A 20,079-nucleotide genomic window follows, 5' to 3' on the forward strand; every position below is an offset into this window, starting at 1 on the left:
TATCGATCTTTATGTCTCGACCATTTCAAGACTCCTCGTCAAGTCCGTGATCACATCCGGGACTCCGAACAACCTTCGGTACATCAAAATATATAAACTCATAATGAAACTGTCATCATAACGTTCAGTGTGCGGACCCTACGGGTTCGAGAACAATGTAGACATGACCGAGACACGTCTCTGGTCAATAACCAATAGCGGAACCTGGATGCTCATATTGGCTCCTACATATTCTACAAAGATCTTTATCGGTCAGACCGCATAACAACATACGTTTGTTCCCTTTGTCATCGGTATGTTACTTGCCCGAGATTCAATCGTCGGTATCTCAATACCTAGTTCAATCTCGTTACCGGCAAGTCTCTTTACTCGTTTCGTAATACATCATCCCGCAACTAACTCATTAGTTGCAATGCTTGCAAGGCTTAAGTGATGTGTATTACCGAGAGGGCCCAGAGATACCTCTCCGACAATCGGAGTGACAAATCCTAATCTCGAAATACGCCAACCCAACATGTACCTTCGGAGACACCTGTAGAGCACCTTTATAATCACCCAGTTACGTTATGATGTTTGGTAGCACACAAAGTGTTCCTCCGGTAAATGGGAGTTGCATAATCTCATAGTCATAGGAACATGTATAAGTCATGAAGAAAGCAATAGCAACATACTAAACGATCGGGTGCTAAGCTAACGGAATGGGTCATGTCAATCACATCATTCTCCTAATGATGTGATCCCGCTAATCAAATGACAACTCATGTCTATGGTTAGGAAACATAACCATCTTTGATCAACGAGCTAGTCAAGTAGAGGCATACTAGTGACACTCTGTTTGTCTATGTATTCACACATGTATTATGTTTCCGGTTAATACAATTCTAGCATGAATAATAAACATTTATCATGATATAAGGAAATAAATAATAACTTTATTATTGCTTCTAGGGCATATTTCCTTCACCTTAAATCAGTTGTTTCAACTGCTTCAAGTCTCGGGGGCTACTGGTATATGGTTACCAGATCTATACAATGCATACTTACCCGCATATCTTTCAAATACTGGTCAGTGGCTTTGGCAAGCCCATCCCGAGCAGCTCGAATGTGCTGAAGGCATTGAACGCCTCTTTAGTAAAGCTTGGGTCGCGAAGAGCGGCCCTCCGTCGCCAATGATTTATGGAGCTCTCTACTTCAGAGTTCGTGACGCAAACATCATCCTAATCCTCTGAAGGAGGACAATCCGGCGTCACTCCCGTATCAGCCCCCGCCCTAGAGGCAGGGTCTGGAACCTGATTGGTAGAGGCGCGACCGGCAGGATCCCTGGACATAGTCTGGCAAACACTCTTCCTGATAAAACAAAGCGGATAATGTCATAGTTCGATGTGACTGCCAGGGGGCGTATTCGAATCCATACCTCTTTGATGAAGGCTCGGCCATGTTGTCATTTGCCTTCCTCTTTGAAAACCCGCCCGACGCAGGCGCCGCTCTCTTATGAGATGCCTCTGGTGCAGCATGGCGTGCCGAGCGCCTCCCCTTTCGAGCACGAGATAGTGCGGTGGGTGAGGAATAACGAGGAAGCTCTTTTGGAGGAGATGCTCCCTGGGCACTTACGTGGGAAGACGGCCGAGAGACCGAGGTAATCGGCTACAATGGCCACTTATGTGTCGTCGTAGCTCACCTAATAGAAGACCCCCTCCTTAAGCTCTACAAACATATCCAGATCCTCCTCAAATCCGGGATCTAGGTCCCGAATATGATTTTCCGGCTGCGGAGCGGGGCTATAGATCCCCGTAGTGGTCTTCCGCCATTCCTGTTAAAGATGGTCGGTTTGAGTCGAACTAGTTGCGGCTTAAGATGAGGATTGAATACGATTCTGGATTGAAAGCTTACCCAGCTAGGGGGTTGTACATGGAGAATCCGTCCCGGCACTTAAGGCGGGTGAATTCTTCTTTCTCCCCTTTATAAAGATCCGCCAGCATGGCGGCCAGGGCGGCAAAGTCATCCGGACCCTTGCGCCCGTAGCGAGATGTATCATCCTCCTCGTTGTAGTTCCACATGGGGAGTCCTCTAGATTGGAGTGGCTGGACGCCTCGCGTTATGGAAATTGCCATGACCTCAATCATCGATAGTCCGGATTGGGCGAGTATTTTTATCTTGTCCATTAACATCTTGACTTCCGCGCTATCTTCCTCCTCGAGGCTCCGAGGGCGCCAGCTGTGGCCTTTCTTCAATGGACTGCTGGAAAATTCGGGAAGGCCCATTCGGACTGGGTTGGGGAGAGCGATGTATTCAATATAAAACCACTCCGAGGGCCACTCCTCGGATGCCTTCTTCGGTGTGCCAGACAGGTATCCGGTTCCGGCTATGCGCCATATCTCGGTGCCACCCACCTCGAATATGGACCCCTTTTGGGAGCGAGGGACGAGGCAGAACAGTTTCCTCCATAACTCAAAATGGGCCTCGCAGCCTAGGAACAGCTCGCAAAGAGCGACCAAGCCCGCGATGTGCAGAATGGAGCCCGGCGTGAGATTGTGCAGTTGGAGGCCATAATACTCCAAGAGACCTCGAAGGAAAGGATGGATTGGAAATCCAATGCCTCTCAAGAGAAAGGAAATGAAGCACACTCGCTCCCCTTCTGAAGAATTCGGGAAATTTTCCGCCAGGGCTTCGCCCGTAAAAGAATTTAATCCCGCTCGCACCGGGACTAGATCCGCAGGGGGAAGGTAGCCTTGCGCCTGGAGCTTGGTCAGCTGGGCATGGGATACTGAGCATCTCTCCCAATTGCCTTTTTAGAGCCATGAGGGTGGGAGGAAGAACTTGGAGCGCTAGCCATGTTTGAGTGGTTTCTCCTAGCGAGCTCTAAGGATTTTCCGCCTGGTGTGGAATGGCATCTGAGATCCAATCCCTTTAAATAGACGCCTTTTTTATGGCCAGGGTGTTATGTGAAAAAAATACTCTGACCTTTTGTATTCGTTCGACACGTGGAAGCAGAAGAGACGGAGGCGCGGGAGCCAAAGGGTATGATATTAAATGAAAAGCCGGATATAACTCTTCGGGTCAGATGCTTTGAAGTATTCGGAGGAGGAACCCGCCTTGCAATGCCGAAGACAACCTGCGCGCCGGACACATCGTCATTGAAGCTTGGTTCGGGGGCTACTAAGGGAGTCCTGGATTAAGGGGTCCTCGAGAGTCCGGGCTATGTGACTGGGCCGGACTAATGGGCCATGAAGATACAAGAAAGAAGACTTCCTCCTGTGTCCGGATGGGACTCTCCTTTGCGTGGATGGCAAGCTTGGCGTTCGGATGTGAAGATTCCTTTCTCTGTAAACCGACTCTGTATAACCCTAGGTCTCTCCTGTGTCTATATAAACCGGAGGGTTTAGCTCGTAGAGGAGGTCATAATCATAATCATATAGGCTAGACAATTAGGGTTTAGCCATTACGATCTCATGGTAGATCAACTATTGTAATCCCTATACTCATCAAAGGCAATCAATCAAGACGTAGGGTATTACCTCCATCAAGAGGGCCCGAACCTGGGTAAAACATCGTGTCCCTTGTCTCATGTTACCATCAATCCTTAGACGCACAGTTCGGGACCCCCTACCCGAGATCTGCCGGTTTTGACACCGACACTAGCCACTTGGGCTTCTCCTCGGTCATATCAACTTCATCTTCTCACATTAGTATGTCAATTTCGTCATCCTACAGATGCAATCATTACAGGAGCTTGCTTGGATCTTCATCCACCAGGCCCTTCAATCCCAATCCTTCCGTAGAGAAAGCCATCTTACACGAAGTCTTGATCTATCATCTGTAGGGGAACCTTCAGCCTCAGCAATGAGAGACGCAAACAAGGACTTGGAGCAGTCCTAGTGATGCAAGGAGGTCGATGGGGATTGAAGGGAGTGCGATCGGCTGTCTTTGCCAGCAGGAGGAACTCAGGGCGGCGGGCCGCCGAGAGGACTAGAAAACCCTAGGTAAACTAGGGGACTTTTTTTACTAAATTAAACCAGTCTTGTTTGGTGTTTATTTTGAGAGCAGCTTATTTCTACATAGCTACGAAAAAACTGGCCCTAATCTAGCTGCTTAGAGCATGTCTAACAGAGCCCTCAAACTGGTCAAACCCTCAAAATAACTGCCAGTTTGAGGGTTGAGCAAAAAAAGGCGCAGATCAATACCCACAAATCCCTAAACCCTCAAAAAAAATCCAGGCCGAACCCTCAAGTTCAAGGCCAACCTGCACTAGTGAGGGTTTGGGGCAAGTTGAAGGCCCAACCCTCACTTGGTCAACTCTGTGCACGGGAGGGAAAATTCCCAAGCCTCCTCTCCCTGCCGCCGGCTTCATCCGCGCCGCCGCCGCCCGTTCTTGTCGCCGCTACCGGCCATGGAGCCCCTCCAGCCCCCGGCCACCCCCTCCGCCGCTCCTCCGCCGCTGGCTTCATCCGCGCCCGCGCCCGTGGCCGCGCCCGGCCCCGCCCTGCGCCTCCCGCCTCCGGCCACCTCGACCAACGCCGTCGTGGCGGAGATGGTGGCGGCCACCCACATCGGCCAAAAATGGAGGCGGGCAGGCACCCACGTCGTGCCAAGCAAGCCACTCGTGCCCACCCCCGCGGCGAAGGCGGCGAAACCCGCCAAGCCGGCAACCTCCACCGCGGCTGTTACCAAGCGCAAGGAGAATCAGCTTGCAAACAGTCGTGCCAAGCATACCGCGGCACCGCCACCGCCACCGCCGAGCACGGCCGCTCCAATGCTGCCAACCGTGACCGACGTGTTCGATGAAATGTCCGCACCAACCGTGTTATATAGGGCCTTGCTCGAGGACGCGAAGGTGAACATTGGGTCTCCTCCACTTGCTTCCTTCGACTTCCATGTTGAGGAGCCGACGGGTGAGGAGGAGGAGGCGGGTGAGGAGGAGGAATAAGATGAAGATGTCACCGAGATCGGAGAGGAAGTGTTTGAAGCGGGAGGTGGTGCTCGAAGGCAAATTCGCACGGCGAACTACACGGAGGTTGAAGATGTCCTCTTGGTCAAGGCTTGGTCGCAAGTGGGGGTGGATGCGGTCACCGACACCGATCAAACCGGGAAACGTTATTGGCAACGCATTGAGGACATGTATTGCAATCTGAAACCCAAGACTGCCACATTGAGAGCTCGTTCTTACATATCGCTTCAAGGCCGGTGGGAGTTGATGAAACCCGCTTGTGCTCGTTGGAGTGCGGCTATGGATCAAGTGAGGGATCAACCCCCAAGTGTCTGCGTTGAGAGTGATTATCTGAGTACAAATATCATGCTTATTACTTGTTTGTTCATGCTTTATTTACTTGTTGGTTATGCTTGGTTGTGATTTTGATATGCTTCCAATGATGATATGTTTTAGGAGAAATATGCCGACTTGAGGTACAAGGACATGGCCAGTTCCAAGGGCAAATCCTTCCCATTCAAGCATTGTTGGGCATTGCTCCAACATCTTGCCAAATGGAAATTGAGGGATCAAGAGAGTGCACCGAACAAATCGGATATGCTCAAAATGGATGATAGTGATGAAGAAGGAAGAAACCATGACAAGCCCGACGGAACCAGGAAGGGAAAAGAAAGGATGAAGATGGAAGCGGAGGCATCAAGCTTGAGGTAAAAGATTGATCAAATGATTAAGTCAAAGGAGACATTGAGAACGAAGGAATTGGAGACAAAGCTTATTATCACCGAGAGAAAGAAAGAGGTGAAACTTGCACAATTGGAAGCAAGGCGAGAAGATGCCAAGCGCAAGGCCGACATGGAGGAGAGGATGATCAAGCTCAAGGAAGCAAAAGCATGGAAGGAGCTCCTGGCCGAGGAGAAGGAGCACATGATGATGTCTAGAAAGGACATGGATGAAGAGCAATTGGCGTGGTGGATGGAGTACAAGGAGAACATCGCGGGCAGGAAGAGGCTACTGCGTGGTGCTGGTGGTGGTGCGTTGTATACTCTCCAAGGTGAGTCATCGATGAGTGGTGGAGGCGATGGAGGTGTGGACAACTTCACCGGTGCTTGAGTTGTTCATACGTTTCATGTTTTGCAAATGATGTCTTCGATGACTATGTGATGATGATCATTTGCACGTTGTATGTCTTGCTATGATATCCATGGGATTTACTATGTGATGATGATGATGATTTGCACGTTTGTTTCATGTATGTGATCATGATTATTTGCAAATTTGAGAGTGATTTATGTTGCTGTCCTGTTTTGAAGGTTTGAAGGCCGGGGCGCAGATCAGTGCCCTCAAACCAACCCTTAAAATAGAATGCGCCAGGGATTTTTGGCCTTCAAAATGACATTTTTTCAGCCCTCAAACTGGTTTTGAAGGTTGAGTTTTTGAGGGCTCTGTTAGGCCCTATTTGGTTCAGCTTTTATCGACGGATTCCGCTGCCGCGCAGCAGAATGTAAACCAAAGGGCGAATCTAGCAGAATCCGATTCTAGAAATCCGCTACCAAAATCTGAACCAAAAGCGGAAGCAGCCCATGACGTCCTTTACAAAATCTGATTCCGCTGCGGGCCAAAATATGAAAAAGTTGTATCAGCTGGTTTGCCAAATGATCTACATCTTTTTCACATCAGACTTTTCACAGCTATTTTTTCACAGCTGTTTTTTCACAGCTCCTTTTAGAAATTCACAGCCGAACCAAACAGGGCCTTAGACATACTCTTAGCATTTTACAAGGCCTTATGGGCCTCTATAGGCATGGGCGCGGCGGATACGCCGGGTTGTCTAATCTGAGCTAGTTTTATCTGCACTTTGTAACGCACAACTCAGTCCCTTCTCCCCGCCCACTACCTCAAACCCTACCGCCTCGCCGCCGCCGCCATGGCCTCGTCGTCGTCTCCGGCAAGTAGCCACCCACCTGGCCCATTTTCTCTAGGGTTGGAGTCCTCAGCAAACAAGATTGGCATCAGCATCGTCTCCATCTCCGGGCAAATCCTCTCCAACCCGCGCCATACATACATCACCCCACCAAGCCACGGTTTCCTGCCCCGGGAGACCGTGCAGCACCACCTCGTCCACCTACTCCCTCTACTCCGCGTAGCACTCGCCGAGGCCGATGCCTCTCCTGTCGACCTCGCCTGCATTTGCTACACCATGGGCCCCGGCATGGGCGGGCCTCTCCAGGTCGCCGCCGCATCGGCCCGGGCTCTGTCGCTCCTATGGGGGAAAGCGCTTGTCGCTGTCAATCACTGTGTTGCGCACATTGAAATGGGCCGCGCGATCACCAGCGCCGTGGACCCTGTTGTGCTCTACGTCTCAGGTGGCAACACGCGGGTCATCGCGTATAGCGAAGGGAAGTACAGGATCATCGGTGAGACCATTGATATTGCCGTCGGGAACTGCCTCGACCGCTTTGCGCGGATCCTCGAGCTCTCGAATGACCCCAGCCCTGGGTATAACATCGAGCAGGTAACCCGTTCGTCAAATGCTAATTCTCTATATATGACTTCCAGTTTACCAATGTTACTAGAAGCTAGGTGCGCTTTGCTACGCAGTTGGTGTTGTTGGGTTTCTTAAAAAAAAGTTTCAAAATATAACGTCTTTTACTTTTCTGAAAAGTCAAACCTGTTAAGTTTGATCAAATTTGTAGAGAAATATATCAAAATTCATAAATCACATCGATATGATTAGATTCACCATGAAATGAATTTACGTACTCATTTGTTATTATTGTGGATGTCGATACTTTTTACTCTGAACTTTGTCAAAATTAAAGAAATTTGACTTCCAAAAAATAATACCCCTTATATTGTGGAGCTGATGGAATATTTAGTTTGACAGATGGGAGCGATGATGGAGTGTGTTTTATATTTATTTATAATGCGGTGATTTGATGGGCCTTTCGTGGTGCGGTTCTGTGTTATCCGCCAACTAACGTATATTTATGTGGGGAAATTTTCACGTTAGGGGCTGCATGTACTATATTGGTGCCATAGTATCACATGGTGACGATTCTTTTTTGTAGGTGGTTGGAGAGTGCACGGGATTGATGTGTTCTCATAGGCCGGTTGCTGCTGATTGATTTGAAAAATCGTTGGCCTGGTCAAAATTGTAAACCAAATCCAAAATTGAATACCTCAATTGAATGAAATTGTTTAAAATGGGAACATAGTGAATCACGAATGAGAGAGCCCTTGAGAAATGTTGACCAATTCTAAATTGAAGACCTCAGTTAATCGCGAGGCCTTAAAAATCGGGAACCATAGTGTATAGTATAAAAGAATTGAATTAGAGAGCTTTGAGAAATTGTTGACCCGGTAAAAATCAGATGACCCAATCCCAATTGGAGACCTCAATTGAATGTGGGCTCTTTAAAACTAGGGAGCTTAGTGTTATAGAGTATTTGTAGCTGTATATGCACATATATGCTCATTTCTAGTTTCAATTGTGATTCAGGCCTAACTGCATGAGTTGTTTAGTTTCTTCAAGCACTTCGATCTGTATGGGTAATAACATAAATAGATTAATTATGAGATATATGAACTAAACTGAGAATGTGGAAAATTGGGATTTTTATCTGGTTGATCTGCGAATTGATTTTCAATATGCCGAGCTGGTGATTCTTGCCTGTATGAGATAATATTTGCAAATGAGAGGACCATGTATTATTGCATATGACCAATGTAGCCATGTAGGATGATTGCATAACACAGAATAAACAATTGGATTTGTGATGCCATTTTGATATTCAAGTCCTTTGGACTGCCCTCTAGATTAGCTTATACAATACTCCTTCCGTTCCTTTATATAAGGTGTATTTGTTTTTTCAAAAGTCAAACGGGTGCATGTTTGACCAAGTTTTTAGAAAAATATATCAATACCCACAATACAAAATTTATATCATTTGATTCATCATGAAAAGTAGTTTCATATATTATCTATTAGGTATTACAGATATTGTCCGCAATCGTGATTATCATGAATGTCGTTAGTAAAGGGAGCACAATAATGATTTAATTGGGGGTGTGCACGACGGCCTTACAACGAACGTGGCTGTACACCGACAATATTGACACTTCAATGTTTCCTTAATAGTTTCAGTTGCCTTGAGGGACTGTGATCTAGCCCTATGTTAGGGAGGCGTCATGGGAGGTTTGGCTGGAAGCCCGACTTGAACAACGCTGTACACTCTCCAAACTTCTCTTCCTAAACGTCGGTCCTAGTCGAAAGAGGCTCCTCGGACATGGCCCTAGAGCTCCCTGCACGAGGCTTGAACCTCCGTGCACTACACTTGATTCTCTTGAGAGTGACCGAGTTACATGCACATGGGGGCTTTATATAGCCTATGGGTCCTTCACAGATGAACAAGACTACCATTGAGATGGTAGGTGGAGCGGTAGTGGACCTAATCTTTGGTCCATGGGTCCATGGTGTACTAGGAGGGGACGTCCATAGCCTATGGTGGACCAATCCCTCTCATCCCTCCACCATGATGGGATTCTTCACTTAAGCTTCTTTGCCTTAGTTGGCCTCTTTGACTTGGTCTTATCTTTTTTCTTTCATTTGACTTGTTGATCATGGTTGCTTGCTTGACTTGTATTGGCTTGGCTTCATGTGAATATCAAAAGCTGAAGCATATGTTTATGTGCACCATATAGGGTTTGGCTACATGTGAATATCGAAGAAATTACCAAAAAATGCAGTGCTAGATTGTATACATGCATACATTTGTGCAATAATATAATTCCTTATGCATTTTACAAAATATGTAGAGATATAGACATTAGAGATGCTTACATGGGCCCATAACCCACAGGTCTCGGGATCGAAACCCGACTTTGATACAAACGCTGTCGGACCCTAGGACCAAAATTACACAAATCTAGCTATAGAGAATGATGCATAAAGCTGAGATTCACGCTCGGACAACGACACCAATCTTTGATGGGCCGTGAGCTCCTAATAGTCTTGGAGAGCTTGAAACATTCAAGCCACTACCCCACTACTGGATCACCTCGTCCGAGCGGGGTGGTCTCAAACATTCCTTCAATTGATCTAACTGAGCCGAAGCATCAATACATACCCAGCCACAACCAGTAAAATGGACACATGGTTGGAGTAGCGTGATATAGCTCCTAAGCTCTCAGTACATGAATTGCTTCACCCTGTATTCGATCATCCGCTAGCACATGCATAACATAGATTCCAAGACCCTACACAGAACGTGCACTTTATATCAATACTTGCATCATGCACGCCGTGTGTGTGAAAACAAGTAACACAACTCTACCCTTGAAAGCATATATATAACAAAGTCTCATAAGAGAGCAAAGATAGCAGATATATTAAAAGCAGAGGTTGCATGACCCAACAGTACATCAAGCATCAGCGGAAGCGAAATATGCCCGAGTGTAAAACATGTTTAATGAAAGCCTAAGAGGGATGAACAAAATACAGTGACCCTTCCAAAGGCATAGATTGTTGTCTGGACCTCCAAACTACACGCCGACATTGAGATCCACGTAGTAACCACCATCGGGGTTGTAAGCCTACTCTGCAACAAGTTATTAATGAACAACAAGGGTGAGTACAATTGTACTCGGCAAGACTTACATCAGAACTAGCTACATCTATGTTAACGTCCACGGTAATGCACCACCTTGAACCCTCCCACGACCTATGTTGCAGGGATACGGCTGGGAGGTGTTGTATCAGTGCAAAAAACGTGGCCAGAACAGGGATACGCATGGATACGCAGGGGATACACGTATCCCTAAGTATCCCCTTTTTCTGAATTAAAATAAAAGGAGCAAAATGCAAAACGGCTGGGATACGATGGGGATACCACATGGATACGTATAGGGTTGTTACGACTTGAACCAGAGCCCATCAGGAGGCCGATTGTGGGCTGTTTCATATGCAATTTTGATCGCTAAAACAAACCCTCACACACGACACTTGAAAAATGCAGCAACTTCTTCACTGCTGATTTTATCATCCTCAAAAGATCAGGTTACTTCATTAACCTCAATTTTATCATTCTCAAAATATTTTCTATTAGTGCTGATTTTTTATGCATTTGTACATATACTCGTTGTATCCCCGTAAGTCTATTTTCAGAAAATGCCGTTTTCTCGTATCGTGTCACAGCAACAGAACGGTAGCCTCCGGATGTATGACACCCACCGAACGTCCGACGCCTATGTGCGCAGCCGCAAGCCTTTGGCCTTGTATCCCTCTCTCACTTACACCTTCGTGGCTTATACTATAAATAGACCACCTCCACCTCCTTTCTAGGGTTAGTGAAGGATTAGCTCATGTTTGTGTGAGAGCTTTGCTCGTCCACTTGGTTACCTTCTCCTCGGAGATCGCGCCTCCATCGGAGAAGATCCTTCCAAGCGGACTCAAGACCCCCTCTTGGGCGGCTCCATCAAGACCTCCTCATGGAGATGAACTTTACCTTTGTGACGCCCCGAGACCGATGTGCCAGGTGTCCTCCAGTTATTCGCTGTTGTTGCCTTGTCATTGCTTGCGTGTCATGCATGTCATATCATGTCATCATGTGCATTTCATTTGCATACATGTTCATCTCATGCATCCGAGCATTTTCCCCGTTGTCCGTTTTGCAATCCGGCGCTCCTATGTCACCCGGTGTCCCTTTCTACCTCTTTTCGTGTGCAGGTGTTAAACGTTTTCAGATTGGACCGAGACTTGTCATGCGGCCTTGATTTACTACCGGTAGGCCGCCTGTCAAGTTTCGTGCCATTTGGACTTTGTTGGATACTCCAACGGTTAACCGAGGGACCGAAAAGGCCTCGTGTGTGTTGCAGCCCAACACCTCTCCAAAGTGGCCCAAAACCCACCTAAACCCCCTCCATCATCTCGGTCGTTCGATCACGATCGCGTGGCCGAAAACCGCACCTCATTTGGACTCTCCTAGCTCCCTCTACCTATAAATATGTGGCCTCCCCCGAAATTCCGCGCAGATGAAACCCTAGATCCAACTCCCTCCGCGCCGGACATGTCCACCGGAGCCGGCCACCTCACCCCGACCAACCAGGGGATGCCACATCAGCGCGCCGGCTCCCTCTTCCACTCGCGCCGCGCCACCTGTCCCTCTCTCTCCTCCCACCGCGCCTCGGCCCGCCTCAGCCCATGGCCGGCCCGCCCCGGGCCGCGCCGGGCCCGACCGCACCTCGCCGCCCGCCCGCGCCCGCGCGCCTCCACCGCCGGCCGCCGCACGCCGCCCACCACCATCGCCGACCACCGCCGCGCCTGCACTTCGCCGCCCGCACCCCGCCGCCGTTGCGCACCGCCTCCGCGCCCGCGGCGTCTTCCCGCGAGCTCGCCGCCCCGCCATGGCAGCTCGACGGCGGCCACCTCCACTGCGGGATACGTCGGACCTCCGCGGTCTCATCCTGGCCGGTTCCGGCGCCGCCCTCCACGGACCCGAGGCCCCCTCCTCCGGCCTCCTCCTCGTCTCCGGCCTCCTCCATCCACTCCGGTGAGCTTCGAGAACTCTAGCCACTTCTCCGACAAGATCCGGGCTGGAGTGGATCAGATCCACCGAGAGACGAACCAAATGGCTCCTCCCCACGTCCTGGATATCCTCATCCCGCATTGACTTTTTGCGGAGGTAAAAATTTCACCAAGTCCCCGAAGTTCCAGATTCATGTGGCCATGTTCATCGCATCATAACTTTCTCATCGTAGCTCCGATTCGTGCATGTAGCATATCAAAATGTTCATCTCGATGAGCACATCATTTCATCTCATTGCATCATTTTCATTTGAGCTCATCTTGATGCCCGAAATGCTGTTGGAAGAGGGCTATGTGATGATTATTTCGGATCTGTTTCAGCAAATGGCCTTTTGTCATTTTTGCCATGATTAATGTGTGCATGCTATGATCTTGAGCTCTATATGTGTTTTGTAGAATGCCATGCCATCTTTACAGGGGTGTATCCATGTATTTTTGTGATCTTGATGGTGACTGGCACAAGCATGCAAAGTAGCTTAATCAGTGATGCTGATTTCAGGGACTTAGTTTTTCACTAAGTCCTTGTCCTGATTTTGTTGTATGCCATATGTTCATGTTGTTTCCTAGTGATCCGTGACTCTTTTGAGGATGGTCATTAAGGATGTTTTGTTAATATTGTGGTGCTCTATCCATCCATGTCTTTTTTTGCAATTATGGAGCACCCTAGCTTGAGTCAATCGAGCTCTAATTTTGCTATAAAATGTTCCTGGCAGATTGTTAACATGTTTAGCGATTTTGCCGAGGTTGTTGCTATTGATCCATGCATGCTGTGTTGTTGTTCTTGCCATGTGTAGCTTCTATGCCATGTATATTTGCTGGGTGTATGCTTATCTTGTCATGCAATGCCTTGTAGTGAGTGCATCGAACTCGTAAACATGCCTACTTGTTAATATGTTTTGCATGCTCTAGTTTTTCACTAAGTCTGAATCTGTTTATGTTTTTGCTATGTTCACATGCTTGCAATTGTACTTTATGATCCCTTTTAGCTCATGGTCACTAAGGTACTTTTGTTATATGTTTTGAGTAGCTTCATGCCATACCTTGCTTTGCCATGTTATGTACCTGTAGCATGTAGTTATCATGCTCGTAAGATTGCTTCCTGATGATAAATTCCTGACTTGTGCTATTTTCACTAAGTCTGAAACCTGTTATCATTTGCACTATTGCCATGCTTGTTTGAACCTGTTAATGGATGAATTAGCCGTAGCTCAGTGTTCATCTTTTATCAAGAATCATGAGTGGATCCCTGCCATATATTTTGTTGTTATGTTTGAGTGCTGTAGCATATTTATCTTGATGCATTTAGAAGGCTACTTGCTGTTAATCGCAGACCGGTGCCATATTTGTTTTGCTTGCCATTTCCAAACCGTGCATCCGATTCCGGTGATCTTTATATCGATTTCGACCGAAATCAACTCACGTTTCCAGTGGCACTCTTGATTTTCCAAGTTGAGGCCAGGTTCAATCATTCCTTTCCAAATCATGCATATGCATCACATACCGCATCCCGCATATCATGCCATGTTCATGTGTTGGTTGTTTACTATGTTGTGTGCTTCTTTCCGGTGTTGCTTCTTTGGGTTGGTTCCGATAACGTCGCGTTTGTGAGGACCCGTTCGTCTATGTCCGTTTGTCTTCTTCATGGACTCGTTCTTCTTCCTTGCGGGATTTCAGGCAAGATGACCATACCCTCGAAATCACTTCTATCTTTGCTTGCTAGTTGCTCGCTCTTTTGCTATGCCTATGCTGCGATACCTACCACTTGCTTATCATGCCTCCCATATTGTTAAACCAAGCCTCTAACCCACCTTGTCCTAGCAAACCATTGTTTGGCTATGTTACCGCTTTGCTCAGCCCCTCTTATAGCGTTGCTAGTTGCAGGTGAAGATTGGAGCTTGTTCCTTGTTTGGAACATGTATATTTTGTTGGGATATCACAATATCTCTTATTTAATTAATGCATCTTTATACTTGGTAAAGGGTGGAAGGCTTTGCTTTATGCCTGGTGTTTTTTTCCACTCTGGCGCCCTAGTTTCCGTCATATCGGTGTTATGTTCCCGGATTTTGCGTTCCTTACACGGTTGGGTTATAATGGGATCCCCTTGACAGTTCGCCTTGAATAAAACTCCTCCAGCAATGCCCAACATTGGTTTTACCATTCGCCACCTAGCATTTTCTTTCCCTTGGGTTCTGCAGACTCAAGGGTCATCATTATTTTAACCCCCCGGGGTCAATGCTCCTCTGAGTGTTGGTCCAAACTAGAGCCCTGTGCAGCGCCCCCTCGGGGAAACTCGAGGTTTGGTTTTAGTTGTATGGAGCGCTCATCTGAGTGTGCCCTGAGAACGAGATATGTGCAGCTCCTATCGGGATTTGTCGGCACATTCGGGCGGTGTTGCTGGACTTGTTTTACCATTGTCGAGGATGTCTTGTAACCGGGATGCCGAGTCTGATCGGATTGTCTTGGGAGAAGGAATATCCTTCGTTGATCGTGAGAGCTTGTGATGGGCTAAGTTGGGACACCCCTACAGGGATTTGAACTTTCAAAATCCGTGCCCGCGGTTATGGGCAGATGGGAATTTGTTAATGTCCGGTTGTAGAAAACCTAAAGTTTATCTTAATTAAAATACACCAACCGCGTGTGTAACCGTGATGGTCTCTTCTCGGCGGAGTCCGGGGAGTGAACACGGTGTTGGAGTAATGCTTGACGTAGGTTGTTCTAGGATCACTTCTTGATCATAGTTGCTCGACTGTGCCTTTGCCTTCTCTTCTCGCTCTCATTTGCGTATGTTAGCCACCAAATATGCTAGTCGCTTGCTGCAGCTCCACCTCATACTTTTTCCCTACCTATAAGCTTAAATAGTCTTGATCGCGAGGGTGTGAGATTGCTGAGTCCCCGTGACTCATAGATACTTCCAAAACCAGTTTGCAGGTGCCGATGATACCGTGCAGGTGATGCAACCAAGCTCAAGGAGGAGCTCGATGAAGATCTTGTCCTTTGTGTTGTTTCGTTTTAGTTGATCAGTAGTGGAGCCCAGTTGGGTTCGATCGGGGATCTATGTAGCATTTGGGGTAGTCTTCTTTTATTTTGGTTCCATAGTCGGACCTTGAGTGTATTTGGATGAATGTAATGACTTATTTATGTATTTGTGTTACGTGGCGAGTGTAAGCCAACTATGTACCTTTCCCCTTTATTTATTTACATGGGTTGTTGTGAAGATTACCTCACTTGCGACATTGCTTTCCATGCGGTTATGCCTCTAAGTCGTGCTTCGACACGTAGGAGATATAGCCGCATCGAGGGCGTTACAACCTTGTATCTTTTCCTTTGTTGTTCATGTACCTTGTGGATCTTGTGTGTTTGATTGTCTAGTGGATGTGTGATTGGACTTGTTCTTGAGTGTTTCCCCTTGTGATTTCTCTCCGTTCTTCCCTATGTTCTTCGTGTTCTTCGAGGGATCCCACTCCAATCGTGAAAGATCGGCCTACACCGGGTTAGCCCCTTATCATATGGTATCATGAGCCACGTTGATCACGATTTTGGAGCCCCCCTCTTTGTTTTCTAGCTTGATTTTGTTGTGTTCTTCCCAAAATTCAAAAATCCCCACCAAAAATAGCCCCAAAATTATTTGTGATTTGTTGGTATGATGAAGTTTTGTTGATTTTGATCCATGGATTTTCTTGGTTTCGAGTGGATCTAGCATTTCCCCAAGTTTCCCCATCTTTCATCCATGAAATCTCTTCAATTTTGACCCCAAAATCCCAAAATTCCGCCCGAAATCGCGTCCCAAAACTCGCATCTCGCGTTGACCCCGACCCACCGGACGACCGACGTTTTACGGACATTCGGACCCCCCTCGAACCACCGGACGTCCGACCTTTACCAGACGGCCGGAACCCCTAACCTGAACCGAATTTACAGATTTCTGAGCCCGACCGGGCATCCGTCCTTTTACGGACGTCCGTAACCTGTAGATATCAACTTTGGCAGATTTTTGTTTTGCCCACAGCTAATTCATCCGAAGTCCGATTTTGACATTGTTTAGCTCGTTTTGAAGCTATTGACATCCCCCATCCCACAAAAATACCACCAACATCATTTGAGTCCATAAAATTTTTTGAATTTTGGCATCTTTGCCTAGGGCTTCCACCACATCATCCGCTACACCACCTCCGACTTCCGCAACCTAACCCATTTTATTCACCATAGCATTAGTGGTTGCTTGAGTAGCGATTCGAGTCTCCTAAGGTGTTTCGGCTACTTAGGGATGGTTTCTTCTTCATCAACCACCACCACTTCCGCGTTGCCGAGTGCAAACCACCACCGCATTCCCGCTACCACCATTTAACTTTTGTCCTTGAGATTTTGAGTTGTGATTTTTCCGTTTCCTAAGGTGTTTCGGCTACTTAGGGACAAGTCTCCATCATCTTGGTATCTACATCAAGAACACCGCCACTCATCATCGCAAAGGATAGTAACCTCGACGACACCATTCTATATTCCCTTGCCATTGCATTGATAACCCCTAGCCCATTTTGCGTCACTTGCCTATCGAGACTAGCCATTTGAGTATTGTCGGCAACGTTACTTGTGCACATTAGTGATCTACACCATCCATTGCATACATACCATATCATCTTGGTATCATCATATCATATCTTGTGTCACAAGTTTGTTCCCGCATATATACAATTGCTATCTTGGTTTGTGCATTGTGCAAAAGTGGCCATACAAAAAAAGAGAATAAGCTTTTAAGAAAAAAGGGAGAGCAAAGAAGCTTGTAAGCAAGTGCCATAGCATCATACCACATTGCATAAGATTGTCATATCCGATCATGTTGGATCAAACACCGGGAACCATACATATATAGCATACTTGGGATAGAAAGTTTATCCATTTTGCATCTTATAGGTTGTGCACAAGTGTCATATCTGCCTATACAGCAATCGTGCAAGCGTCTCTCTTGAGTTGTGCAACACGAGCGTTTTCCATGGATTCCACATTTTGTGCTCATTCCTTGGTTGCATGACCCCATTTATCTATCCGTGTGTGTGTTTCCGTGTACCACATATTGCTATTGGTCTACTTGTTTCACTTGCGAATTTGTGAATCTCTTTCAACATTATTGACTCTTGCTAACATTTTGCATTAAATTTTTGTGCCACTATCCTCACCGAGCTACTCCATAAGCTTTAGTTTGTAGGTGTGAGTGAACAAGTTCGGTACCAATTCCACTATTCTTTCATCTCACATTGAGTGAACCGGGATACATCCTCAACTTTGGGAAAAGGTAACTTGGTATTGTTTATCTCATTTCCTACTCACCTCTACTCGAGTCTTGTGATGGATAGGCAAGGCATTTCACCTTTGGTTTACAACAACAACGACGAGTTCGATGCCACGAACAACTCCAACGACGCGAAGATGCAAGCTCAAATGGAGGAGATCAAAGCCCTCATCAAGTCCTACAAGCGATCTTCCTCATCTTCGAGAAGACGCTCAAGAGCACATGCTTCCGAGCTACCATCTCCGGCAAGATCACATCGGCATCGACACCATCACCACCGACAAGAACATGAAGGTCAAGAGCTCAAGACCAACAACCTCTCAACGACTTCACCATCTCCCTTGGCATCTTCACCAAGCGACTTCAAGGCATCTTCGCCCACAAGCACCTCAAGAGAAGCTCCCCAAGCTCAAGTCCGCGACTTTCATGAGCTACTGCGACCTCGACATTGACCACGCGATTCCTTTCTATGGGACTCAAGAACCCGAGGAGTATCTCAAGTGGGAGCGCTTAATGGACGACTACCTCAAGCTACATCAAGTTGCTCCCGAAGATCAAGTGAAGTGCGCCACAAGGAACTTCCATGACTACGCGTCCACATGGTGGCTTCACACACCTTCGGAGGGATACGACATGAGTTGGCCCAAGACGAAGAGAGCTTTACGGCGAGAGTTTGTGCCTCCAACCTACATGGAACAACTTCTACGCCAATTGGAGAACACCATACAAGGATCCAATTCCATCGACGAGTATTTCAAGGAGATGAAGATTGCCTTGCGACGAGCAGGCGTGGACGACCCCATTTCGATGAAGTTCCACTTCATGATGGGATTGAATAACAACATCTCCAAGACTATCTTCCTCGAGAACTACAAGTCCCTCGATGACAACTACATTGGTGCTCTCAAGGCGGAACAAGAACTCGTGAAGGCCAAGGTTTCTCCACCCCAAGCTCACTTCGCGACGACCAAGCTCCATGAGAACGAGCATGAGGAAAACACCACCAAGATGTCCAACCCGACGAGCTCCAAGATGATGCTCCCAAGTTTGACTTCACCGCCATCCCTCTTTATGGCATTGATGGTGCCGAGTCTACTTTGACTCTTTTTCAAGATGGTGTGGCGACAAGTACGACTACGGAGACCCTCAAGGATCAAGCTTTGGAGGAGAGCGACAAGGTGGCGAGCAAGGATGATGCTTCCATCTTAGGAGGCGAGAGTGATGATGTGCCATCTTCGGCCTCCATCCACGGCGACGGAGACGAGATGGTTGAGCATGGGATTTTCCCTTTGACCATGGCGACGTATGATGACTTGAGTGACTTGAGTGACTTGTGCCACCATATTGGGAGTGAGAGTGACTTCACCACTAGCCCCATATATGATGAGTTGCCACAATTACCATGCGAGGAGAGCCACAACCCCCACCACTTGAGTGAGATGAGTGACTCCACCATACGTGAGATTGAGTGCACCTATTTTGAGGGAGTGAGTGAACCACCACATAGAGAGAGTCATATAGTTGATAGGTCATGTGAGGCCACTTTCAACACTAACGACTTGACCTCTACCTCTATTGTGTCTTCTCATTTGGTGCTAGGTCCCATATATGATGACGCACCGATCCTCGACGACTTCGTCCTTCCATTGGACATGATGATGGCCATGGTGGAATATGATGCACCCCCCACATGGTTCCATCAAGATGAAGATGACCACCATTTGTTCCTTCCCACCTCACCTACACCACTTGAGTGGAATGGAAAAGGTAACATAGGTGAAGGTGATGCTCTAGTCCCACTAGTGGACATTCTTGACATTGATTGCTTGCATGATGTTGATCAACCTATTTCCATGCTTCATGCTAGTGCGACTTCCTTATGTGATGATTTCTTGCCCATTTACGATGAGTGTGATGATTCTCATGTGGAGTCTATTAGTTGTGATGCTATGTTACATAGGATTTCTTGTGACAATTCTTTAGGTCACATCATGTTTGATAATCCGCTTGACTTGTCATATGCTATGCATGAGATCAGCCATATGTCACACTTGCAATCTCATCATAGTGACTATGCATATGCCATTAAAATTAACCCGATTTGCACATATGGCATAGATGACAAGCCCATGGTCATTGGCATTTGTTTTTCTTGTGATGATATTGACATGCTCCCTTTGCATCATTTATCTCATATGCCATGCCATGACTACCTAGCTTCAGATATGCATTGTTTTGGATGTTGTCCATTTTCTCCATATGTTGTTCCAAATATTGCTCATGAGGAGA

At 47.2% G+C, this 20,079-nt stretch overlaps 1 protein-coding gene and 1 pseudogene across 1 annotated transcript; both read left to right on the forward strand.

Moving 5' to 3' along the window:
- The first annotated feature begins 4,783 nt into the window (after positions 1 to 4,783).
- Positions 4,784 to 6,034, forward strand: LOC147990426 (uncharacterized; annotated as a pseudogene).
- Positions 6,035 to 6,848: 814 nt separating this feature from the next.
- Positions 6,849 to 8,049, forward strand: LOC147990427 (uncharacterized). The gene is made up of 2 exons (XM_087528090.1): positions 6,849 to 7,436; positions 7,993 to 8,049. The coding sequence occupies exons 1-2, from the start codon at positions 6,849 to 6,851 to the stop codon at positions 8,047 to 8,049; spliced, it is 645 nt and encodes a 214-aa protein (XP_087384216.1).
- Positions 8,050 to 20,079: the final 12,030 nt, after the last annotated feature.

Source organism: Triticum urartu, chromosome 1A (genome assembly GCF_056163025.1).
Source record: "Triticum urartu cultivar PI428250 chromosome 1A, HENAU_Tu73, whole genome shotgun sequence".
Lineage (NCBI taxonomy): Eukaryota > Viridiplantae > Streptophyta > Magnoliopsida > Poales > Poaceae > Triticum > Triticum urartu.